The sequence below is a fragment of the Balaenoptera acutorostrata genome, chromosome 5 (assembly GCF_949987535.1).
Source record: "Balaenoptera acutorostrata chromosome 5, mBalAcu1.1, whole genome shotgun sequence".
Classification (NCBI taxonomy): Eukaryota; Metazoa; Chordata; class Mammalia; order Artiodactyla; family Balaenopteridae; genus Balaenoptera; species Balaenoptera acutorostrata.
In genome coordinates, this window is record NC_080068.1 from 116027672 (window position 1) to 116054750 (window position 27079).

The 27079-nt window shown below is 35.4% G+C and overlaps 1 protein-coding gene across 3 annotated transcripts in view; it reads left to right on the top strand.

Annotated features, from left to right (window-relative positions):
* The window catches only part of AP1AR (adaptor related protein complex 1 associated regulatory protein), a 34943-nt gene extending 12624 nt beyond the window's left edge, over positions 1-22319 (top strand). Inside the window, exons 2-10 of one of the 3 annotated variants that reach the window (XM_057546469.1) lie at positions 6666-6714; positions 7208-7234; positions 11106-11131; positions 13466-13562; positions 14749-14847; positions 16821-16879; positions 17706-17779; positions 18857-18985; positions 21792-22319. In XM_057546469.1, the coding sequence (XP_057402452.1) occupies positions 6666-6714; positions 7208-7234; positions 11106-11131; positions 13466-13562; positions 14749-14847; positions 16821-16879; positions 17706-17779; positions 18857-18985; positions 21792-22057 (826 nt within the window). In that variant the 3' untranslated portion in view covers positions 22058-22319. Of the gene's footprint in view, positions 1-6665; positions 6715-7207; positions 7235-11105; positions 11132-13465; positions 13563-14748; positions 14848-16820; positions 16880-17705; positions 17780-18856; positions 18986-21791 lie in introns of those variants that run through there. The other 2 variants (XM_057546470.1, XM_057546472.1) reach the window with 2 other exon arrangements.
* Positions 22320-27079: the final 4760 nt, after the last annotated feature.

Here is a 27079-nt window from a genome sequence, read left to right on the forward strand (position 1 = left end):
CTTTTTTTTTGTACTAAGTCTCCAAATTCCAGTGTGTATTTCAAATAACCTTCTCAGTTCAGACTAACCGTATGTCAAAGTGCTTGATAGCCACATGTGTCGCTGTCATATTAGACAGTGAAGATCCACTCAATAAGATTACAGTACCTTAAGATTATTGTGGGAAGGAATGTATGTAAAATACATATAAAAACTAAGCTCATACATACTTAACCAAACCTGCCCAATGTAGGTACTCAGTAAATATAAGTCTCTCTTTGCTGTCCATTATAGAAATAGCCTGTTTGTTACACTTTAGTTTTGTAGCATCATATATAGTCAGAAACTTCAAGTCAATAAAGTACTAATTTTTTTTCAAATTGAAGGAAGCAAAATGTTATTTCTCTAAATTAAATAACAGTAATCAAGAGTCAGGCCTTTGCAGTAAACATTGCTTTTACTCAGTTTGTTTTTTATCTTTCCTTCTAAGATTTAACTTTCGCTGAATGTTGTTGGAAATGTTCTTTAATTGGTTAGTACCAAATTTCTGGTTTTAGACTATGGTCCTATTTCTTTTTATCTCATTTTCCTTTGCTCTTTTTTTAAACAGTGCCTCCTTATACACAACTAAAACTTCATTGTTGAAGAAAATATTCCCAACCAGGAGCTATGTATTGTACTATAATGAAATATAAGTGCACAGTACTTGGGAGACCTGATTAAGCCCTGTGATTTTTCCTGTGGCTAGTTTTGTTGTCTCATTGATACATAGTAATTTTGTTTGAACAACCACATTGGTGATTTCACCTTGTCTCAGGCTCTTGCTCTCAGCCTTATTGGGTCAGATATTAAAAAAACAAAGGCAAATTTAGGAATTAAAAATGAAAAATATAACTGTCCAGGAACTATATAGTACTTGTATCTTGAGATAAGGACATTCTTTCATTATGAGTAAAGAATAATGAGGTGGAGGTGCTTAGTGAGAATAGATTCAGAAAAAGTTAATTATACAATTCAAATAACTCATTACCTTGGAGCATTACCTACCACCGGGGCCAGACAGCTCAGTTCCTTGAACCAGGGACCCTAGTACAGGTAGACTTTGGATGAACTCTGCTAACATTTGCTTCTCTTTGTTCTGGTCTTCCATTTTCTCTACTTATCATGTTCTTTTAGATGTCATCTTATTACCTCTCCTTTAAGTCTTAAAACCCAGGAGCCATTCTGTTTCGTAAAGGTGAGCCAGCTTGTCAAGGTAACTGATCCATTCTGTATTGTTTTTGTAGTTTTAATTTTTGGTTCCTATATTTCTAACTTGTTCAGAGATAACTCATTCTTCCTCTCTCTCCCAGGAAAAAGCTGTACTTCTATTTTTCCATAATGATTAGAAGTAAAATCCTTAAAAACCATAGACGTGTGTATGTATTGGTGATAACATGAAGCATATGTATAGGAGGGGAAAGATTGCTGACATTGCGTCTTTGTCTACAGCCAACATTCCTTAGGATAGGAAAAGAAAACAAGATTAATTTCCTAGGTTTGAAGCAAGAAAGAAAAGTATAGTGTTCTTACTGATCTGAGATTGAGAAGTAGCCCCAGGGTTAGTTATAGAAAGTACTCTCAAGGGGTGTTTGGACTGATGTTAATGTTCTAGGCTTGGAATTTGAATAGAGGACTCTCATCTAGACTCTTAACTGTGTGGACGTCAAGCTCAAGGCATCTAAAAACACAAACCTGCTCCTTTCCAAGACTTCTTTATCTCAGTAAATGGCAACTCCATTCTAGTTGTTCAGGCCAAAAACTTAGGAGCATCCTTGATTCTTCCTTTTAATATATACTCTTACAGCTAATATATTAGGAAATTCTATCAGCCTTTTCTTCAGAACTACTTCTCATTACTTCAATTTGATGATCCAAGCTACCATCATTTCTCTGCTGTACTATTATGATAGCTTCCTAATTGGGCCTCTTAAAACTTATGGCAGATCATCTATTCTGGATTTTCCACTGAAGTTTTTATACCGCTAATAAATTCTTAAGGAATGTTAGTAATAAAAAATCATGATTTTTGTACCTTCTAATGCAATAATAGAGCTGAAATGATTTTATCAATGGATGCTAAAACCATTTGGTAAAAGGATGATGTGAAGCTTTGTAAGGGATGGATTAGACGGATAATACCTGAACCTACAGGTCATTCTTAGTGTCAGTAAAAGTGAAGCAGACAAAAATAAAGTTCCTCATAATTTGATTCAGTAGCAAGTACCACATATGAAGGGTTCTTGCCTAAAAAAATTGCACTCAATATAATCAAGGTTTTAAATAAAATTACCAGGAAATACAGAGGGTAGAGGAAAAACTTTAATAATACCAAGAGGAAAAATATCAGCCAGATCTAGGAAGTGAGAAATTCTGTGGGGCAAATGACATGAAAAAAGGTGATGGTGCAGGAAGGAGGGCTGTTAAAGAGGCTTAAGAGGCCTAACAAGCAAATGCAGTGTGTGCACCTTGTTTAAAATCTGATTTGAACAAATCATGTATAAAAAGATAATTGGGGGAAAAGTAAATGCCAAAGACAAAAAAAAAAATTCTCTTTTGTGAATTCTCATCTAATTAAGAATAAAATCCAAAACCCTTCCCATGGCCTACAAAGGCCTATGGTGTGACCCTGGCTACTTCTCAGGCTTTATCTCCCTTTCTCCTCCACTCTAGCCATTCAGGCCCCCATTTTCTTAGAATATGCCAAGCACTATTTACAATAGCCAGGACATGGAAGCAACCTAAATGTCCATCAACAGATAAATGGATAAAGAAGATGTGGCACATATATAGAATGGAATATTAGCCATAAAAAGAAATGAAATTGAGTTATTTGTAGTGAGGTGGATGGACCTAGAGTCTGTCATATAGAGTGAAGTAAATCAGAAAGAGAAAAACAAATACCATATGCGAACACATATATATGGAATCTAAAAAAAAAAAACAAGGTTCTGAAGAACCTAGGGGCAGGACAGGAATAAAGATGCAGACGTAGAGAATGGACTTGAGGACACGGGGAAGGGGAAGGGTAAGCTGGGAAGAAGTGAGAGAGTGGCATGGACTTATATATACTACCAAATGTAAAATCGATAGCTAGTGGGAAGCAGCCGCATAGCACAGGGAGATCAGCTCGGTGCTGTGTGACCACCTAGAGGGGTGGGATAGGGAGGGTGGGAGGGAGACACAAGAGGGAGGGGATATGGGGGGATATATGGGATATATGTGTATGTATAGCTGATTCATTTTGTTGTAAAGCAGAAACTAACACACCATTGTAAAGCAATTATACTCCAATAAAGATGTTAAAAAAATATTTTAAAAAGAGAACACAAAATATCAGGACAGTTTTTTTTTTTTTACAACATATATCCCCATATCCCCTCCCTCTTGTGTCTCCCTCCCACCCTCCCTATCCCACCCCTCTAGGTGGTCACAAAGCACTGAGCTGATCTCCCTGTGCTATGCGGCTGCTTCCCACTAGCTATCGATTTTACATTTGGTAGTATATATAAGTCCATGCCACTCTCTCACTTCTTCCCAGCTTACCCTTCCCCTTCCCCGTGTCCTCAAGTCCATTCTCTACGTCTGCATCTTTATTCCTGTCAGGACAGTTTATAATGGGAAATACTGAAAAAGTCACATTCAAAATGTGTTAGGCTTTTAAGCATCCAATAATACAGAAAGATTTTAGTTTCAGTTTCTTTCATTTACTACTTAAGTAATGGAGAGCACTCTGAAATCTGAAAGGATACTTTCAAAAACTGCCTGTCTAATTACTTTTAAAATATGTATCACAAAGTTTCTCATCTTCTTTTCAGATAAATTCCAGGATAAAGCTCTTCTAATAAAAATGTTACCCCTGAGTTTGCCAAATTGCATATTACTTTAATCTATCAATATAATCTTAGCATTTATGGTAGTAGGAGTCAGTATGTGCCCTTTGTGAGTAATAAGGTCTCAATCTAATCTGTCCTAAAAGGAAAGCTTGAATTTTCTTCCAAACTTATTTTGCTTTTTTGTTTTCCTTCCATTAAAATTTTTTTTGCTATTTTTTTAATTTGCTCTTTTGCCATTCTGTCCCTTAGACTCTTGTTTACTTATTAGACAGGACTTTAGTTATGGGGACAGAAACCCAAATCAAACTTTCATAGGCAAAAGGTAGAATTTCTTATAAGGATACTAGGTTTGTCAAGTACTAAGGAAACTATGGGCAGGGCAGGGCAGGGATGCAACTGGTCCTTAGGGATGACTTCAACACTGTCAGAACACTCTTTCAATTGATTTCATTCCTCTTTGCAGATTGTCAGAAGTATAACCCCTAGCAACTCCCTAGAGCTCTCAGGAGGGTATATCTCTGTCTGGTCAGTTTCTCTATAACCCTGAACCAATCAAATGAGGTCTGGGGGATGGCTGTGATCTAGGTTGGTCAGATAATCAGGGAGTCAGAGTCATGCAAGAGCATGATTGTCCTCATCATAGTTAGATGTGGAGAGAGGGGACAGAAAAGGTAGACATTTACAACAGCCAACACCTTGGGCTTCTACTGAAGTTAGGTATATATCTGTATAAAATTGGGACAGAACACAGTACTGTGCCATCTAATGTAAGTGTAGTGCAACAGCTACTTCCCTTGGTTTGTATTGAGACAGTCTTAGCTTCAGGCTTTGTTTCAACAGTGAAGTCACACTGATGGCTTATACTGGGATACTTGGTATTACTAAACTTTATTTTACTATTCAGTTATATCACGCAGTAAGCCTGGAAGAGGAAATAGATTAATCAGAGGCAAACTCTTCATTCAGGGAAGAGAGTGATGGTTGCTGAGGGAGAGCGTATAGCACTTTATGCATGAATCCTAATGCCAGAACACAGTGCTACTGGAAGGCTCAACTCATATCTGTTTTTATTTGAGAAATAGGGAAAATAAAAGAATGGGAGCACTAGATGCCTAGAGAATTGGGGTATTTTATTTATATTGGATATGTTCCATGAATTATTAGATCTATGGGATGACAATACCAAATGTTCCATTTTTACCAATGATCTCTTAATGGGCAATAAAACTACCTTGCATCTGTTAGCAAATAAAGATTGTACAGGAAAAATTGCTTTTTTTCTTCTTTATGGTAATAAAAACTTAGTCATGATAATATACCATTCTCTTTTACTAAACCCATCCACCACCTCTGCACACATACACTCATAACACAAAGCATTCTGACCTGTCATAACCCCAGGATTCTTCCCATCTCTCAAAGGGGTGCTTTTTGTTCAAGAGTCCTGACACATTAGGAACCCATAGTGTGATTTTGGATCCCCATGGGAGGATGGGGGGGTCTTCTGTGCCATCAATTTAGGCAGCAATAACAGGATCCACATTATAAGTGAAAGTCTTAAAATTTCCTGGTACTTCCAGTAGTAAAGGAGCTTGAGGGGCTTTGTCCTGTACCAGGTTTCATACTATAATAGTTAGAGGACATATAGTTAACAGAATGTGGTGATATCTTTGGAGCAGATATAACAAAGGAGATGCTTATTTGACTACATGTAAGTTTCACTAGTAGGAGCAGAAGATAATAACCAGAATTTTTAAATTTCAGCTTTACTGAGGTATAACTGACAAAATTGCAAGACATTTAAAGTATACATTGTGGTGATTTGATATATGTATACATTGTGAGGAGAAATTAAAATTAAAGTCAATATTTCACCCTAGTTGGAAAAATTAATGTAATGGATTATTTGGTTGATGTATATGTGATGTATATTGTTTTTCATTTTCTTTCTTTTATTTGTGCAGGCATGGGATGAGAATAAAAAGCACCTAAGCTTTTTTTTTTTTAATACAGAGTAGTATGTATATCTTTTTTTTTTTTTAATTTATTTATTTTTGGCTGTGTTGGATCTTCATTTCTGTGCGAGGGCTTTCTCTAGTTGTGGCGAGTGGGGGCCACTCTTCATCACGGTGTGCGGGCCTCTCACTGTCGCGGCCTGTCTTGTTGCGGAGCACAGGCTCCAAACGCACAGGCTCAGTAGTTGTGGCTCACAGACCTAGTTGCTCTGTGGCATGTGGGATCTTCCCAGACCAGGGCTCGAACCCGTGTCCCCTGCATTGGCAGGCAGATTTTCAACCACTGCGCCACCAGGGAAACCCCAGCACCTAAGCTTTATATAAACATATATGATCCCACCATCTAGAGATAACTACTCTTCACATATTGGCGTATATCTTTTTTAGATTTTTGTTGTTTTGCAAATGTTTAACAAAATTGGGAACATGCTCTTATACATTATTTAACACAGCAGTACTTTAACAAGATATTTTTCTTGATACAGTGAAAATAATGAGATAAAGTTTTAAATTTAATTGTATTCTGTTCTATGTAGTAAATATAGTAAATTAACTTTTTATTACAGGTGTAGAAAATATTAGGACCAATAGAAAAATATTGGTTGACTAAACACTTTTAAACCCACAACTAAGTTTAAAAATCTGGAGTGTTTATATTCTTATGTAAGTTCAGTGGTTTCTTTTTTAAATATAAGATACTATATATTGGAGAATTTAAAGTTGCTTTTGAGGAAATGTTTTTATGCCACAGGATTGATTGTAGTTTTTAAAGTTGTTTTCCTGTTTTTCTTCCCAGATCCAAGTATTTTAGAACATGCTCAAGAGGTGAGCACTTAACTATAGAGGTAAGTAGAGTCGTAAATCTGATTGAATAAAACTACCTTCGGAAGGGCAGGAGAGACACTTTTTTTTAAGTAAGGGGAAGGCTCTGTACCTAAATTTAGTATGGACTATTTATATTTCAATATTATTGATACTAGTGAATAGGGAGAGAATTGGAGTGGTGGGGGAAGCATGAATAGGGAGAACAAGTTTGCAAAAGATTAAGATCCCATTCTTCTAGTAGAATTGTTATTTCTACTTAAGAAGTGGTGGGTTTTTTTGTTTATTTTTGTCTTTTTTCTGCCCTACACAACTGAGGGAGAGGGTACACTTCTATCAATTATAGTGGCTTATAGAAGCCAGTGATTCTAGAGACAGATCATTGGTCTGCTCTAGTAGAGGTGTGGCAGAATCAAAACAGCAAGTTGATTTTGAGCAACTCCACCGTATAATTTTTTGTGAGATATGTACCTTAGACAAATATTCATCCTAACACTCACTTTCTTGTTGTTTCAGTTTGAGAATCTAGTAGAAAGTGATGAAGTAAGTATTTTCACAGCAGTATAAAATCCATATTTGTTCTCATTAGTCATAAGTTCTGACAATTATTTTTTTAATTTTTATTATATTATCTTTTATTTTAGAATTTTTACTTCTTAGTTGTTATTTTTACTTTTTAGTCCCTTATCGTTTCCTTCTTTTACTAATTTATATTAGCAAATTATTCAGAATTTTCTATTATTTAACATATGTAATACTATATATTATATATAGTTTCATATATCAGTTATATATTATATGTGTGTGTGTGTATATGTATACATATATATAAAACAGGTTTTTAAAGTATTCTGTAGAACTTGAGGAACTTTAAAAAAAGATATTTCTGGGGCTTCCCTGGTGGCGCAGTGGTTGAGAATCTGCCTGCCAATGCAGGGGACACCGGTTCGAGCCCTGGTCTAGGAGGATCCCACATGCCGCGGAGCAGCTGGGCCCGTGAGCCATAACTACTGAGCCTGCACGTCTGGAGCCTGTGCTCCGCAACGGGAGAGGCCGCGATAGTGAGAGGCCCGCGCACCACGATGAAGAGTGGCCCCCGCTTGCCGCAACTAGAGAAAGCCCTCGCACAGAAACGAAGACCCAACACAGCCATAAATAAATAAATAAAAGTATTGTTATTAAAAAAAAAAAAAAGATATTTCTAACATCTTGCCATCTTACCTAAGGTAAAATTCCTCAACAATCCAGAGTAGACCCATTGTTTGACCATAGTTTTTATAGATTTCTGAGGGTAGAATTTATACATGTTTGTTCTACAATCACTTTCTGACTTTAGCCATTATCTTTTTTATAAGTTATTCTTTTTGTTGATTTTTGTATTTCACCTCATCTAAAAATCAATTTTAAGATGCATCCCAAGTACAGAAATGTTAAAATGGAAAAAAAAAAAGTACATTTTAGAATTAGTGAAATATGGTATATATTTCTTATGCACTGGTATAGTTAGAAGAGTTTTAGTTTGTGTGTTAATTTCCAACTTTGCTAAACTAATTATATGAGTTTGTGTAAATTATTTAACCTGCCTTGGGCCTACTTTCCACATCTCTAAAGTGAATTTGACTAGAAGAACATTGCAAGTTATTTTTTTTCTTCATCATTTTTGTTTTCTAAGGAAAGAGAAAAATGTATTAAACCAAATTTAAATTATTCTTTAGCCCAGTATTTCCCAGAGTGTGTACAGAATACTAGTCTCAGAGTGTAAATTGGCATATTAAAGGTTCTGGGAAGAACTATTAGAGAAATTGTTAAAGAACTGTTAAAGAAAATTATTTAAACTTGTCCAATTTAGCATTTCCCAAATTAATTTGGGTATAAATCCATTTTTAAAATAGTAATAATATTTATTATTATCTGGTAGAATATATTTGAGGACCTGACTTAGCCTTTTGTTTCCCAGTAAAATTCTCCCAAATATTTTAGTGTTTCATAGAATCTCATTTCTTTCCCTTTTCAGAAGTAGCATTAATTTTGTGTATTTTTTTTTTAAATAAATTTTTATTTATTTATTTATTTATTTATCTTTGGCTGCATTGGGTCTACGTTGCTGCGTGCGGGCTTTCTCTAGTTGTGGCGAGGGCTACCCTTGGTTGTAGCGTGCAGGCTTCTCATTGCAGTGGCTTCTCTTGTTGTGGAGCACAGGCTCTAGGCTTGCGGGCTCTAGAGCGCAGGCTCAGTAGTTGTGGCACATGGGCTTAGTTGCTCTGCGGCATGTGGGATCTTCCCGGACCAGGGCTCGAACCCGTGGCCCCTGCATTGGCAGGCGGATTCTTAACCACTACGTCACCAGGGAAGCCCTGTGTATTTTTTTAAACAAACACTTAACATGATATTTTTAAAGTTTCTGACAAGTACTAAATGTAAGATTTCTGTTAACCTTCAATATAGTTCATCCCCCCATCATACAGCTTTTTAAAAGAATGTGTGATTCCAAGTGTTTTCCTAAGGTGCGTTTTGTTTGGTCTGAGTTTGTTTGTTTGTTTTGCTAACCAGTCTTTTCCTCTCTCATGTCATAGTTAGTGTTTGGTTTAGCTGAATGTCACATCCTGCTTTGTAGTGCTTTTTCCTAAGTTAATTTGGACCATTTGAAATTTTATTTCTGCTGTTACTTAGTCATATATTTTAATTGTGAGATGTGAATAGCACAAATGTGTAAGAAATGCATAAATCCAAATCAGTCTTGAAAGTAGTTACAGTTTGCTTTGGAGGAAAAAACTATAGGTAATTTCAGAATCCCACAAAAGAGAACAAAAGCAGTCTCATTATTTGTGGTAGTTAGATTCTATGAAGTTGCCGTGAATACTGAATTAGTGGATACTGGAACATTACTCCTAGGGGAAATACAGAATTAGCTTCCTACAAGCTTCTGATCACAACATTTTCATCAACTGATCAATATACAACCTTGTTTTATGTTTCTGTTTGACACCTTATTTTAATGTATATTATTGATTCATTAACTTTGAACTCACTACCAACAGCACTAATAATTCATGCCTGAATGAAGCTTATCTAACACATGTATGTGTAGGCACATGTAGGCATGTCACACCTTCTTATGATTAGGAACAATAGACAGCACTTCAGCACTACACATGGGGATCATTTTTTTTTTTTTTTTTTTTTTTTATGGCTGTGTTGGGTCTTCGTTTCTGTGCGAGGGCTTTCTCTAGTTGCGGCAAGCAGGGGCCACTCTTCATCGCGGTGCGCGGGCCTCTCACTATCGCGGCCTCTCTTGTTGCGGAGCACAGGCTCCAGACGCGCAGGCTCAGCAATTGTGGCTCACGGGCCCAGCCGCTCCGCGGCATGTGGGATCTTCCCAGACCAGGGCCCGAACCCGTGTCCCCTGCATTGGCAGGCAGGCCCTCAACCACTGTGCCACCAGGGAAGCCCCACATGGGGATCATTTTAAACAGCAAAATCAGGAACAAAAAAGCACAAAAATGCAAAAAGTGGGCTTCCCTGGTGGCGCAGTGGTTGAGAATCTGCCTGCTAATGCAGGGGACACGGGTTCGAGCCCTGGCCTGGGAAGATCCCACATGCCGCAGAGCGGCTGGGCCCGTGAGCCACAACTGCTGAGCCTGCGCGTCTGGAGCCTGTGCTCTGCAACGAGAGAGGCCCGCGCATCGCGATGAAGAGTGGCCCCCGCTTGCCACAACTGGAGAAAGCCCTCGCACAGAAACGAAGACCCAACACAGCCAAAATCAATCAATCAATCAATCAATCAAACATACGCATCTGATTCAAGATCCTCATTAAAAAAAAAAAAAAAAAAAAAAAATGCAAAAAGTGACACTGCATAGGCTGCAAAGAGGGCACAGTAAGAGTGCCGAAACAGGAAGGCAGAGCATCACCTTCTACTTCAACTGGGAATGTGTATGTCAGGCAACCAGATTTTTTGCTGCTCTGTGCATGCCCATGAATGACCATAAGAGTGAGGGGAGCATTGGTTTTGATGTTGGAAATAAATTTTAACTCATTGGTGAATTTGCAAATCCAGAATCTGCGAATAAAGAAGATCAATTGTAAATGATGAGAACATAGAGAATATGTTCTCTAGTACCATCTTGAACCCAGAAGGTCATTTGGTGTAGAGTAAATATTTGTTATAAAAAATTAGGAAATGTCCAACAATTGGTTGCTATATAATTAAGATAGTTATTAAACTAAATTTTGCCTTTGAGAAATAGTAAAATGTTAAAGCTTTTTGTTTAAAATACTTTTAATAATGAAATTTGTTACCAAGGTAAAATAGATAAGCAGAAAATATTTTGATTAAATAAAAATTTTATTGGCTTGCCTTAAATAGAATTCAGCTAGTGAAATTTGTATAATTGTTTAATTAATTCTTGCACAGGGGGAAAGCCCAGGCAGCAATCATAGGTAAGGCTTTTTTTTTTTTTTTAATAAAACAAACGACTTCTATGTGAACTATAAGCTCTCTGAAAATCCAAGCTCTGTCATTTGCTTGCTTTGAGGCATTGAACAGTTTACATTTCAGGACCTTGGTTTTCTCTTTCTATAAGATTGAGGCAAATAATAACATATCTCAAAAGGTTGTTTTGAACATTAAAGAATTTAATCTACATAAGTGCCTAAGTGCTTTCCTACTGAACCTAAGTTGTTATGTGTATTTTAGTTTAAAAAACCTATTTAATATATTAATATTGATAAGTACATTTCTTTGAATTTGTAAAACTTTATCCCCCCCTTTTGCTTCCTTATGACATTCTAAAACTTGTTTTACTAATCATGTTTTTTACTTTATATAAGTAATACCTCAAAAAACAAACAAACAAAAAGCCCTAGGCAGAAGTTAGGGCTAAAGGAACAAAAGTAGGAGGAGACATTACCTTATACATGGCTGGTTATAACCATGATAATTATCAAGACCTGAAGTTGGGGAAGGGGGAGGAAGTGGGGTGATTGGAGCAGGGAGAGAGAGCAGTTGGTCTGAAGACTGAATAGGCAGACACTAGAAGAGGATTCAGAAGATAGCCAAGAAGCAGTGGGCAAAAAGAACCAGGAGAGCATAGAAAGCCAAGGGAGGAGGTAGAGACAGACTGACAGATGGAATGGAGGGAATGGTCAGCATTGCCACATGAAACTGAAGAAATAATATAAGGACTTAAACTGTCTCATATTTGGCAACATAGAAGCCATTGATTACCTTTGTTAGAGTTAGTAGAGCGATGAAAGCAGAGGCAGACTGTTGTGAGTTGATGAGAGAATGGGAAGTAAGGACATAGAAGGGAAGAGAAACACAGTTGTTAGGAGCAAGGAGCTAGACTACTTGGGTTCAAATTCGAGCTTTGCCACATACTATATGACTTACTTGGACATAATCTGTCTTCATCTCATTTCCCTCATATGTATGATCTCTGTATCTACCTTACAGGGTTGTTTGGAGAATTAAAATTAGTCAATATATGTAAAGCGCATAGAAAAGAACCTGACACATAGTAAGTGCTAGATGTGCTATCAATAAACTTTTAATTTCAGACATTTTGGCTGAAATGGGAAGGAGAGAGGGAGCAGTAGTTAGAGATAGGTATAGGTCAAATGAAAGTTTTTCCTTCTTCCTTTCTTCTTTCCTTCCTTTCTTCCAATCTTCACAAGGAAGAGAGGTGAAAACAGACAAAAAGAGTAGACTAAAGAAAAGAGGTACTAATTGATGGAGCAATGTCCCACAGAATTCTCTGGAGTGAAGGTTGTGTGGGGTAGCATCAGTGATGAATGAATCAAGTATAAGTGTGACAGGTGACCTTGAATAAATTAAGGAATACCACCTCTTTAGAGGAAAGAGGGAAGAGTAGGGAGGATAGACTTAGGTAAGAGGAGGACTGGCAAGAAGTTGAGGGATTTGATGGTTGGAGACAGGCTCGTCATGTCTCAGAGTGGGGTGAAATTGACTTCTAAGAGAAAAGAGTTTGAATGAAGAACTTAAGGAGTGTGTTTGTGAAGATTTTGAAATAGTTAGCATAGGATGTGAGAGGGAGTTGGCCATGTATAAGTAAAGGGTTATTGCTAGGGTCAGAGGGCCAAACAGATGTTGGATTTTCTCTCGCAGCTCTCAGCAGAAAGAGCTAATCATGGAAGTGATCCAGGGTCAGAGAATGAGTAATCTGGGTGAATAAGGCATAATGACAGGTGTGCAGGAAGGCGAGTATGTGGGTGAGAAAGTACTTCAGATTTGCCACAGAGTCCACACTGGTTGTAAGTGAAGTAAAGCCAGGAGAGGATCAGGATCGATAAACTGAGAGAAAAGGCCTCCCTGGGGTGGTTAGAGGGATTGAGCAGGATAAATAGAAGGGCAGTGGGTATGAGAGTTAAGAGTTCCAAAATGATATGAGGGCTGAGATCAGAGTATAGTATACTGAAGTTTATATTTTATGATGAACATTTTGGCATATAGTCAGATGGCTGAAGAGCCAAAGTAAAGGGAGTCCACATTTCTTTAAAGTTGATTATAGGGCTAAAAAAAGGTACTCTGATAGTATATCATCTTATTCAACTTATATGCCAAATTATAACAAGTATTAGAATGTATCATTTTTTACTCTGACAATTGAAATCATAGCATCAAATTGCTTTAATACATTTTTGACAGTAAAATTTCAGAATTTCACTGATTTTATGAGTATTTTATTTAACTTGGACTCATCAGCACTTTTTTTTTTCCTTTTCTTTCTTTTTCTGCCTTATTTTTCTCTGTAGGCCTCTTACTGAGGAAGAAATTGTTGACCTAAGAGAGAAGCATTATGATTCTATTGTTGAAAAACAGAAAGATCTTGATATGAAAATCCAAAAAGAGGTAAATAGTCTTATGTTGCCTAAGTATATATTATAATAAAGTCTCTGTTTATATGGGAAAAGTATCATTAAATAATATATTGCATGTGAACACTCATTGGACCTAAATTTAGATATATAGAGGTGAAAATGATTTAAAAGTTAAAAAATTATTCCAGCCTATAATAATTTGGTTTAGTTTGGTTCAATTTATCAGAAATCATATGCTGCCAATAAGTGAAGAGAATACATTCTTCTGAAAATAATTTCTGAATTCACAAGTAGGGACTCTGGCAAGATACATGCACCTTTGTGTTTAAAACTAACTTTAAAAATTACTCTGTTTCACAATAAGTGGTTTATTTTTTTAAATCTTTTTTTTGTCTTGGATTTATTTATTCTTAGTAAGTGAACCAAGTACTTCTAACAATCATAAATGTTATATTTACTTTAATATATTTACAGAGGTGGCCTGTAATTATAGTTTTGCATTCACTAAACTAAATGGAATTAGTCATATCCCATTATACATTTAAAAATAGTCTGTTTAATTACCAATTAGTGATTTCAGCAGCATTAACTTAAGCTACACAATAGATGCTAATATTAGGCTAAAGAAAAATATTGTGTTGAAATTTGATTTTTAAATTTGATTTGACTTGCAGTAGATTATCATTAAAGCAATTCGTATGCTATTATGAATGGTAGGAACTTAAATTTGGAAGTAATTTTTTAATAACTTGATGGTAATAAAATACAGGACATGTGTATCAATGCACCATGAACTTTGTGAAAGCTTACTTCGCTTTGGTAGGCAGTGATATGATTGACCTTAGTTTTAAAGACCTTGGACTAAGGAGGGCCCAAACCATGAAACTAATCAGGGTGATCGGCATTGGAACGATTGTTGAGAATGAACATCACTGCATATTCTAAAGAAAGCAACAGTTTTGTATTTATGCAAACTAGATGCTCTACTTTATAATTCAACTTCTAAAGAATTCTGTAACATGTTTGATATCATTTGAATTATTTTGTAAATAGAGAAATTGAGAAATCACAGAAATTTTAATTCTATTATGCTTTGTAGAGCTCAGTTATTTTTTTTAATAATTTATTTTTTATTTTATAAATAGAAACATTTTATTTTTAGAGCAGTTAGACAGGTTCTGATTTTTGTTAATCCTTATTGTTTTGTTCATGTACAGTTAGCCTTACAAGAAGAGAAGTTAAGACTAGAAGAAGAAGCTTTATACGCTGCACAGCGTGAAGCAGCCAGGGCAGCAAAGCAGCGAAAGCTCTTGGAGGTGAGGGGAAAAGACCCCGACATATATTAGGGCTGCTTTTCTCCTGATTTTCTGTGACAAATCTTAGTTGGGACTTTTTTCCCCTAGAATCAAGGGCTTCTTGTTTAACAACAAATGTATTTATTCCTATACTCTTAGGAATTTTAAAGGCAAATTAGTTGGTCTTTAACAGCTAGAAATAACATCAAATTATATGCTTGATACTGAATGCTGTTTAACTTTAAATTACCAGAAGCTAATTCTTGTTTATCCCAAAAATGAACTTTATACTTTTCCAAAATTCAGCATTCTTTTGGAAAAATAAATATACTCTTAGATGAAACATTACAAAACTAACCTTTAAATATCATTTCTGCAGCATTTTTTAGTTTATTTTTGTGAGTTTTTTTTTTTAACAATTTCTTGAACTGCTAGACTTTCTTATACTTCCTAAAATTGGGTAAGCTGAGCAATTTTGCCCCATAGGAATACTCTGTATTTCTCATCTTTATACTTGTGTCTTTGGGAGATTGGGAGTTTGGGTCTTGGGAGATCTTTGATGTATTATCAGAAAAAACAACAGATTTATCATATCTTACCATGCTGTATTCAAACATGGCATTGTCATAATGCCAGACAGCTATTAATAATAGACATTTATGGAGCCCTGGCTAAGTGTCAGGAACTGTTCTGATTAGTTTACATGTTTTACCTTGTTAAATCGGCACAACAATCCTAGGAGAAAGGTAGTGTTCTTAATCCCCATTTTATAGGTGATGAAACCAAGGGACAGAGATGTTAAGTAACTTAAGATCCTACAGCTAATAAATGGCAGAGCCAGAATTCAAGCACTGCTTAGCCACTTTTCTATTTAGTATCTTCCTCCATCTTTTGCCTGTGTGAACTCTACTGCAGTGTTAACTGAAGTGTAGTACAAGGATTATGTCACATAATAATTACTGTAACTTAGATGAACTAAAAAATCATGTATCATGTTTCTGTGATTTCTATGGGATCCGTGCTCTTCATCTCTCTCTCTCTCTCTCTCTCTCTTTTTTTTTTTTCCTTTTTTTTTTGGTGTTTCAGCAGATTAATTAGATTATGTGAGGGAGTATCTTTTTTATTTTTATTTTTTAGTAAGTTCTAAGTAATGGGAAAGTTTAAAAATTAACTCACCTTCTACTAAGAAAGGAAAGTATTTTTCTGGTTATAATTTAGACATCTCTTTTTGCTATAATAAATTCTCTGCTGCTTACCTTTTAAAGACTAAAATGATTCCATATGCAAAATCTGAGTTCTTGAGTTTTTTCTTCCTTGAATAAATATTGATATGGGAACACATAGCAGTCTGTACAACATATGTGACACACAAAGATATACAGATACATGCAAATTCATTTGATTTTAACAGTAGCCCTATGAATTTGCTAGGACAGTATTATAGCCATCTGTAATTTACAGATGAAGAAACAGAAAATAAAGAACATGCCAGGGACATACAGTAATAACTGTCAGAGCCATAACTCTGACAGGTTTTCTGAGTCCTTTGTTTTTATTATTTCTGAGTCAAGCCAGCCAGGTCTTTTAGATCTTTTATTTAATTGCTGCTTATTTCACCCAAAATAGAACTTCATATACCATTTTAACTATTACTTTCTTACCCCCCATCTTTCAAGTTATTAGAAGTTCTTAGGTGTAATAAGGAAGTCAGATACACCAATATATATTTTTAAAGTTATTTTTTAATAACAGTATGAATATTCTGACCACTTAAGGATTATACACTGAAAAATTGAGAGAAATTCTACCCATGAATAAGAGGACATAGAAGTGGACAGTGATTAATTTAAGGGAAAAAAAACTTCAATAGAATAACTTTTAAAGTTTTTTTTTTCCCTGAAACTAGAAAATAACACTTTTTGGCATTGCATGAATAGTGTTAAAAAACATAATTTTACAACAGAGTGATTTTGTGTTGCATTATGTTTCCAAAGCAAGAAAGACAGAGAGTTGTGCAGCAATACCATCCTTCAAACAATGGAGAATATCAAAGGTAAATAGTGAAATACACTTCTTCCCTTTGTGGTAGAAAATATTATTTCCAAAGAGAACACAGTTCACCTCTGGATGCTTATATACATATTCATGTGTATATGTTGCATAAAAAATGATTACTTCTTGAAGACACTTGTAAGAATACTGAGAACATTTGCTTTCTTTATGTTGGAAAATGATCATCATTTATTTTAAATTGACTTTATTGCATTCTTAAGAGTGGTCACATCTTTCATACAGAATATGATGCAATAGCACACTGAATGCCTTTGGATAAATTGTTTATGCCTTGGTTGTTTGTGTTTTCCTTAGCTCCTCTCTTTTCTTATAATAAAGTTTATGTGTGATCTTTTTTTGTTGTTTTTGGCTGTGCCATGGGGCATGCGGGACCTTAGTTCCCTGATCAGGGATCAAACCTGTGCCCCCCCTGCATTGGGAACAAGGAGTCTTAATCACTGAACCACCAGGGAAGTCCCTGTGTGATCATTTTTTAGAAGATACATTTCAATGTCACATTTCCAGGAGTATTTCCTACTCGCTCAAATAAAATTGTTCATGCTTCATTATTGTAAATTACAAGTTAGACTTATGGCTAAGCTTTGGATTTTGACTTCAAGACTAACCAAAATCTTATTATTTTTCAGTTTATTGCTAGCATTAGGAAAAGTAAGACCTGTTTTGACTAGGTTATTCTAATTATACAGCAATTATGAATTTGTGTGGGATAGACCTTTTCAAACCAAAATGCCATCATTTAACTTAAGCATGAATTATGTTGTATCTACTATGAATATATTTTAAAAATTATTTCACTTTTATTACAGTTCAGGACCAGAAGATGACTTTGAATCTTGTTTGAGAAATATAAAGTCACAGTATGAAGTTTTTCGAAGTAGTAGTAAGTCTTTTAAAATATCTGCGTTCATTTTAAGGTTACTTTATGCCACGTTAAACAGATAATTGAAGATCCTGGCTCTGTTTTTCAAGAAGAACTTCCTGCCCTTCAATTTGTGTTGCCCAAATAAGTCAATTAACTAGTCCTTAATTATACAATTTTATTTTTCCTTTTTAAAAAGGAGTTGGAGAAACAGGAACAGACTCACAGATACAGAGAACAGACTTATGGTTGCCGGTGGAGGGGGGAAGGGGGAGGGACTGATTGGGAGTTTGGGGTTAGCAGATGCAAACTATTATATATAGAATGGATAAACAACAAGGGCCTACTGTATAGCACAGGGAACTATATTCGATATAATAAACCATAATGGAAAAGAATATGAAAAAATATATACATATTAACTAAATCACTTTGCTGTACAGCAGAAATTAACACAACATTGTAAATCAACTATACTTCAATAATATAAATTTTAAAAATAAAAAAATAATAGGAGTTGGAGCAAAGAAAAACCTCAGGCTATTTCTGTAGATATGTATAGGGAATCAGGAATTCCTTTTTCCATTTCCACTCTTATCTCACCTCTCCTCCTCCCAGAAAAGGGAAGTAGGTGCACAAAAGTGTATTTATTTTACTTACTACAAATTAATTTAGAAGATTAAACTTTTCTCCAAGTTTCAAAAGTCAAAACTCCTATGCTCCCCAGATACGGAAGCATAGTAGTGGTTCCTTTTGAAAATATAGGCTGCTTTTCATTTATCATTTTTATTTTTTCATTTTTTTTTGCCCCCTTTTGTAATTGACTATTAAAAATACTGCCTAGAGTTCATCATATTTGAAAAATTTATAATTCATTTAAATTTGCATGTGTACTGTGCTATATGGCAAAAAAAAAAAGTAAAAAGAAAGCGGGAAAAGCCCTTTATACTATTTCTAACAGAAACTTACCAATGTAATGATTTCAATAATTGTTTTGTATGATGTTATGATTTGAAGAGAGATAATTATTGCAAAATAAATGGTTGTAGTAAAAGAGTATAGCTTACCACATCTAACTGTATTTGGTGTATATTCTAGGACTCTCATCAGATGCCACAGTTTTGACACCAAATACAGAAAGCAGTTGTGATTTAATGACCAAAACTAAGTCAACTAGTGGAAATGATGACAGCACATCTTTAGATCTAGAATGGGAAGATGAAGAAGGTATTTTATATTTACAATTTTACCTGAATATTTTTATTTGTGTTAATTTATAGAAATCTACTTTATATTTTACTTTATTTAAACTGAAATGAATGCAAGGCCTTGAAAAATCAGTGTAAAAATTTCTTAGACTCTTATATTATTAGTGATTATCATTTGTTGTAAATTGTTTAGAAAGTTTCTTAATTTTTTTTTTAATTGTTTTTATTTTTGGCTGCATTGGTCTTTGTCGCTGCGCATGGGTTTTTCTCTAGTTGCGGCGAGCGGGGGCTACTCTTTGTTGCGGTACATGGGCTTCTCATTGCAACGGCTATTCTTGTTGCGGAGCACAGGCTCTAGGTGTGTGGGCTTCAGTAGCTGTGGCACACGGGCTCTAGGGCACAGTCTCAGTAGTTGTGGCGCACGGGCTTAGTTGCTCGGCGGCATGTGGGATCTTCCCGGACCAGGGATCAAACCCGTGTCCCCTGCATTGACAGGTGGATTCTTAACCACTGTGCCACCAGGGAAGTCTGAAAGTTGCTTAGTTCTTAGTGTTTCTTGAGATTTAGAAAATAAATGTTGTTTCTCATTTTAAGGTTTTTGTAATCCAGCCCATTTTACTCTGTAGGAATTGCTGCCCGCTTGTGAGCCACCTAAAGCCAAAATTTAATTAACTTTTGGTTCATAATAAATAAGCAATTTGTTAGTTCTGTTGGTAGTACAAAAGCCATAACACAGACGTGAGTTTGAATTTTACCTGGTATGTCTTCCCAGCTGTAGTACTTTAGATAGGTTTCTTAATCTTTCTAAACTGCAGTTAGTTCATCATAAAAAGGGAATTATAAACCTACTTTCAAGAATGATAATTCACTATTATATACTGATGGTCTAAAAAAGCTTGGCTCATAATAGACAGTCAATAAATATTTGAACAAATTAAATCATGAATGTTAGGAGGATTAAATAAAATTTATATAAAACACCCAGAACATAGTGTGGCACATAGCAGGTACTCAAAATTATAGCTAAATGTGGACTTTTTTTTTTTTAATTTTTTAAAAAATATTCAGCTATTTCACTGAATAAGGCCCAAGTCTTTATTTTCATTTTAAGAAATAGGTAATCCCAAAAGGAAGAATCAGTTACAGAATATGGAACTTTAACTTTAATTTTTTTTAATATTAAATATTAAATATTTCATAGAATTTTGAGATGGAATAGACCTTAGATATCCTCTAGTTGAGCCATTTGTTTTATCAATAAAGAAACTGAATAACTTTAGCAAAGATTGCATTAATTTACTTAAGTCTTCTCAGCTAAACACTGTTTCCCCAACCCTATACTTTTGTTATTGTGTATTTAGATCCCAATCTAGATTTTAAATTTATTTTTATTTTAGCATCTTGTCCAATTTGATCTAAAGCCTTTCAGGTCTTTTAATTCCTGATTTGTCATCCTCACTGTATGCTAATCAAATTTTTAGATAACATGACTTTCAAGTTTGTTATTCAAGTTATTATAACAGAATTATTCAACTAGACTAGGTAGAGGACAGAACCCCTGTAGAAACCTGATGATGTCTAATCCAGCTTCCTTTAGACATATTATTCAATTAAATACAAATCCACAAACTTATATTAGTCTCCAGCTCATATTTTTATTGTGTCTATAAGGATGATTTAGTTTGCTAGGTTGAGTGTGCGATTTTGGGGGAGTGACAGACAATAGTGATAGATTTTTTTTTTTTTAATGTATTTATTTGGCTGCACCGGGTCTTAGTTGTGGTATGTGGGATCTTTAGTTGCAACATGCGAGATCTAGTTCCCTGACCAGGGATCGAACCCCAGCCCCCTACATTGAGAGCGTGGAGTCTTAACCACTGGACCACCAGGGAAGTCCCTAGATTTAAATGTTGTTTTATTATTGTAGGATCTGATTCTTTACGCTCAGAAAACAAAATTATTGGGTGTGTCTAGAGATATTCTCTTATAATCTCTTTTCCTAGATTTTAATTCTATTAGCAGTGTTGATTCTGCACTCGCAAATTCAAATTTCTTTTCTGTCCTCCCTCTCTTCCTTCTGCCAAAATGATGTTTTTTTCTTCCACGATTTTTGACACTCACTTTACTGATCAATTTCTTTCTGTTCAGAATTAGATCTAGAACAGTTTCCCCTAGAAGTGTCTCTACTTTGTTATACTAGAGTCAGACTAGCAAAAGAGCACAGACTTTGAAGCCAAACTGCATGAAATCTGTTTCTTGCCCCACCACTTCTATTGCTGTGTGACCTTGGGCAAATCACTTTCCTCTTTCTGCCCTAGTTTCCTCAGCTGCAGAATGGGGGATAATGATAGTACTGTACGTAACTTCATAGAGTTGTTGAGGATCAAATCAGTTAATATATGTCAAGTGCAAACAACGTTACCTGGAACCTAGTAAGTGCTGGAAATGTGTATATTGTTATCATTATCATTAGAGTTATTATTATCTCTGAGAAATGAAATTGTCATCTAGGTAGGAAAGAAGTTTTGCAGACACACTAATTTGGCCATATAAGACAAACAGCAATTGAAATCCTCCATGCATTCTGCTTAACTTATGGCTCTTCAGAAATTTCATCTTACTAGATTACCAGTGTTGCATCAAAACTGTCCTTCGTTGAGTATTAATGTTCACTGTAGGATTATACCCTAACATTTCCCTTAAGAAAAGTTTCCGTATGACTGGCTTTTTAAGTTAATTCACAAATCAAGTCTGATAGTTTAAGTCTTTTAATATAGCTCTTTAAATCTTTACTGAGATTTCTAATAACCCTGCCCATATAATAGGAATGAATCGAATGCTTCCAATGAGAGAACGTTCCAAAACAGAGGAAGACATTCTCCAGGCAGCACTTAAGTATAGCAGCAAGAAGACTGGAAGTAATCCTACATCAGCCTCTGATGATTCCAACGGGCTGGAGTGGGAGAATGATTTTGTTAGTGCCGAAATGGATGATAATGGCAATTCCGAGTATTCTGGATTTGTAAATCCTGTATTAGAACTGTCTGATTCTGGCCTAAAGCAATATGATGTGGATCAACAAAAACGATAGGGAAAGATTATGTGATCTTGTTTATCAGTTATGACCAAATGTTTAAAACCAACTAGAATGTATAAATGGTTGTGCTGAGCTTTTTGTAAGAGGGGAAGTAAGAAACATGTTATAAATGCTTATTAGAAGGGAATAGGAATGATAGGTTATATCTGAATTGCTTCAGAATTAAGTGCAATTTCATCATCTGCCTTCTGCTTTTCAAAAACAATTTAATGGTTCTGTCATGTTATTAATTAAATTTCTTTAACTCTTTTCTTCATAGCAATCCTGTTTACTGTTTGTAGATTTTCAGCTTTTAAAATAGTTTTATTAATTTCACCTTGAATGCTTTCTTAACTCTGTTTCAGTAGCTAACTACGAAAATATTAAGGCATTTTGTGTTAATTCTCAGCAGATGTGAAGGGAACATGAGGAGGGACTGCCAAATTCAGATTCAGAATAGTGTTCCCTTTTCCAGCATTATTTATTCCTATGACTTACTTAAATTTTATTATGTGATAGTAAGCACAATTAATTTGAGTAGATGACCCGAAAGGCTGAAGTATCAGTTTCTTTCTACACTTGTTGCATATCCTACTATAATAATGTTGACTCAATCTGAACAAAGTATATGATATGTTAAAATAATCTTTCAGAGTTTGGACACTTAAAGTGAGTAATCAAAAGATATTTAAGAAAATATATATACTTAGGTTTTTCACTTCCTTTTCTGTGCCACTATAAATGAACATTGACTTCAATTGATATAGTAAATTTCTGTCATTTTTTTAAATTCTGTATTTCCAATGAATGGTCTTGAAAGATTTTACACAGAACATATTCTCTGTGCGTGATTTATTAAGAAAGGAAAACCTGAAAAAGGTAATATGGGTATTTCAAAGTAAATAAAATCCTTTCTGGTATGAAAGAATCCATTGATTTTATTAAGCTTTCCTTTGCCTTGTAATACAAGGTGCTTTAATGGGATGGAACTAAGTAAATCAATATATATAACTGAATTTTACGATATACAGTTAACTTTTCTTTTCTCTAAAGTTTACGTATCAATTTAAAAGGCCAAGGATATAAGACACTCCCTGATTGCTTGTCTTGATTTTGCTGAGGATTGAATATGACTTTAGTAAGCAAACTGTTTTTCAGTTTTTCCTTAGTGTTTTTTTTTCTTTTTCTTGCAACAATGACAGTGCATGTTCTCGAAAATATAGGAAGGTCCAGATATAAATAGTAACTTAAAGTTCTTGCTATACTTTAAAAATATCATGTGGCCCTTTCAATATTTGAACTGCTGGGCAATGACATCTATAGTTTTGTCACCTTTTTTTATCTCATAGAAATAAATATGACACTTTAAATATGTAAATATATTAGGTAATGCTGTTATTTATGTCTCAACATAATTTAAGTTGTAGCTATGTCATTGGAACTATTTTAAAGATAATCTATATTCACGTTGCCTGTGTTATGCTTTTTAAAGTTTGTATACATCAGATGTATATTTTTGGTTTGGCATAAGCTACTATTGTAATTTTTCTTGGCATTTTGTTCATAAAGAATTTTTTGAAGGAATGGTAACTTCTCAAAGATTGTGAATAAACACATTTTTACATTTAAAAATAATAAATTATTTGATTATTACTAGTTTTACTCCATAAACATGGAACAGTTTTGACTCCTGACTTGTAATTATTTTATTAAATCTGCTATGAAGACAAAAAGGAATGAATTGGTAAAGCAGGATGGAACTAAACTTGAAAATGTGTTTGAACTGCTAAGAAAAGGATATCAATTTTCCTGCTTTATATGTTTATAAAAAACACTAGAAATAACATTTATTCAGCAAATATTGGAGAATCTACTGTATCTGGTAGGATGTTAGGGAGAGTGAATTTTATTTGATGTAGAATAGGAAGCCACTAACTTTTTGTAAGCCAGAGTGTACAGTGATCAGATTTGCATTTTCGGAAAATTCCTCTAGCTGCTATGTAGAGAATATGCTGTAGGAGGGCACAAGTGGATATATGTATGCTACTCCCAGTGGGACATGGTGTGGCTTGGATTGATAATTGCTATAGGAATGCAGAACAGATTACCTTTAGAGGTAGACCAGCAAGATTTTTTTTCAGTTTTATTGAGATATAATTGACACAGCACTGTATAAATTTAAGGTATACAGCATAATGATTTGACTTACATACATCATGAAATGATTATCACAATAAATTTAGTAAACATCTATCATCTCATAGATACAAAATTAAAGAAATAGGAAAAAATTTGTTTTTCTTGTGATGAGAACTCTTGGGATTTACTCTCTTAACTTTCATATATAACATACAGCAGTATTAATTATATTTATCATGTTGTACATTACATCCCTAGTACTTATTTATCTTATAACTGAAAGTTTGTACCTTTTGACTGCCTTCCTCCAAATTCCCTCTCCCCCTACCCTCCACCTCTGGTAACTACACATCTGATCTCTTTTTCTATTTGTTTGTTTGTCTGTTTTTGAAGTGTAATTGACCTACAACACTATGTTAGTTCCTGTTACACAACATAGTGATTTGGTATTTCTATACATTTCAAAATGATCACCACAATAAATCTAGTTACCATCTGTCACCATACAAAGATATTATTACATAGTTATTGACTATATTCCCCACACTGTACATTTCATACCCATTACTCATTTATTTTGCAACTGGAAGTTTTTACGACTTAATCTCTCACCTATTTCTTTACTCTCCTTACCCGCCTCCCCTTTGGGGACCACTTGTTCTCTGTCTTTAACTCTGTTTCTTTTTTGTTATGTTTGATCATTTGTTTTTTAGATTCCACATATAAGTGAAATCATACAGTATTTGTCTTTCTCTAACTTATTTCACTTAGCATTATACCCTGTAGGTCCACCCGTGTTGTTGCAAATGGCAGGATTTCATTTTTTTTTTATGGCTGAGTAATAGTCACACACACACACACACACACCATGTCTTCTTTATCCATTTATCTATTGATGGGCACTTAGGGTACTTTCATATCTCTGCTATTGTAAGTAATGCTGCAATGAGCATTGGGGTGTATATATCTTTTCTAATTAGTGTTTTTGTTTTCTTCAGATAAATATCCAGGAGTGGAACTGCTGAATCATATGGTAGTTCTATTTTTAATTTTTTGAGGAATCTCCATACTGTTTTCCATAGTGGCTGCACCAATTTACATTTCTACCAACAGTGCACAAGGGTTCCCTTTTCTATACATCCTTGCCAACACTTGTTATTTGCTGTCTTTTCGATAATAGCCATCCTGACAGATGTGAGGTGATACCTCATTGTGGTTTTGATTTGCATTTCCCTAATGATTAATGTTGAGCATCCTTTTATGGCCTGTTAGCCATCTGTATGTCTTCCATGGAAAAACGTCTTCAGATCCTCTGCCCATAACTGTAGGGTAATGCATTCAGCATGGTGACCTTGCTCACTTTGCATATCTGCATAGCCAACACTCAACTATAGTCTGACCCAAGTCTTGACAGAAACCCCTACGATCCTTCCTGGAACATGGTAAGACAGGCAGTCTTAAAGGAGCCATCACAAGGCCATTTATCATCTGCCTCCCTAGCTTGCAGAAGGCTGCCGTGAGGCAATTTCTCATCCCACTCCCTGGTTCCAGTGAGGCATGGGATTTCCCCCTCACCCACATTCAGGTACAGATGTAGGCTAATAAGACTGCTTGGTTGGAGTTTACAGTTGGCTCCTCAATAACAGAGCTACCCTGCACTTAAGGCATCTGTCATCTGGCCCCCCCGGTTCAGTGTTAGCTCCGGATATCCCTAGCGACCAGGGATGTGGGACACTGACTCCTCACTGGTCCTGCTTTTGCTGTCTGTGTAAGTAATAAACTTTCTAAATCTATTCAGGTGCATTGCCTTTCTATTGGCCAAATCTATGGAAGTATGACAGCCAAACTAGCAGCTACGGCTACTCTTGATGATAACTTCTTGGTTTCTGACTTAATAAATGTAGTGGGAGGAACAGGTTTGGGAAATTGGAGGAAATTAAGAGCTCTGTTTTGGAAAGTTAAATTTGAGGTATTTATTTTTTAAAAAACCTGAATGAAGATGTCTGCCAAGTAGGTGATGGGATATATGTCTACAGCTCAGAGAAGAATAGGTACAAGTTTAGGAGTCAGTAGTAGGTAAATAGTAATTTAAGTAATTATTCCAGCTGAGATCCCCCTGAGGAAGCAGACAAGCAGAGAAGCCCAATTAAGTGTTGCCCTTCAGAAGTCGGGGGTAGAGAACAGGCCAAAAGAAGCAGATAGGGGAGGGATTCGAGGAACCAAAGAAATGTGGTGTCACCAGAGCCAGAAAGAGAGGAGTCAATGATATCAAATGCTACTTGCGCACTGAGAGAAAGGGCAGGTGCATCAGCTGGGCTTGGGAACATGAATATTGCATGTTCCATTTTTTCAAATGAAGGGATGGAAACTGAGAAGTATCTTGTAAGGGGTGAAGAATAAAGAATGGCCAGTGTAGATAATTTATTTGAAAAGTTGCGGTCAGAGCAGAGAAATGGGGTAACTGGAGGGTATATGGAGTTGTGTGAGGGTTTTAAGATGCTAGAACTTTTTAAATGGTATAACCAGGAATTATGCCTGCTTTTATTTTTTTTTTCCAGTAATTGGAGTGCTGTGCAACTTGTGGGGATCTTAGTTCCCAGACCAGGGATTGAACCTGCGCCCTCGGCAGTGAAAGCGCGGAGTCCTAACCACAGGACCGCCAGGGAATTCCCATGTCACATCTTATTTTGACTGTCTATCCTCAGAAGTTTCCTGTTTTAAAATATTACTACCTTGATTTGGGTTTTTGAGAAATGATTCCACTAACAGTATTAAGAAAGCCGTTGTGTCCCCCTGCATCTCACGATGATCTCTTCTATGAAGATGCTAGTAAGCAATGCCAACCTGGCTCGTCTCTAGTCCTTCAGTGGCCTTCCACCAGCAACAAAATGTTGAAAC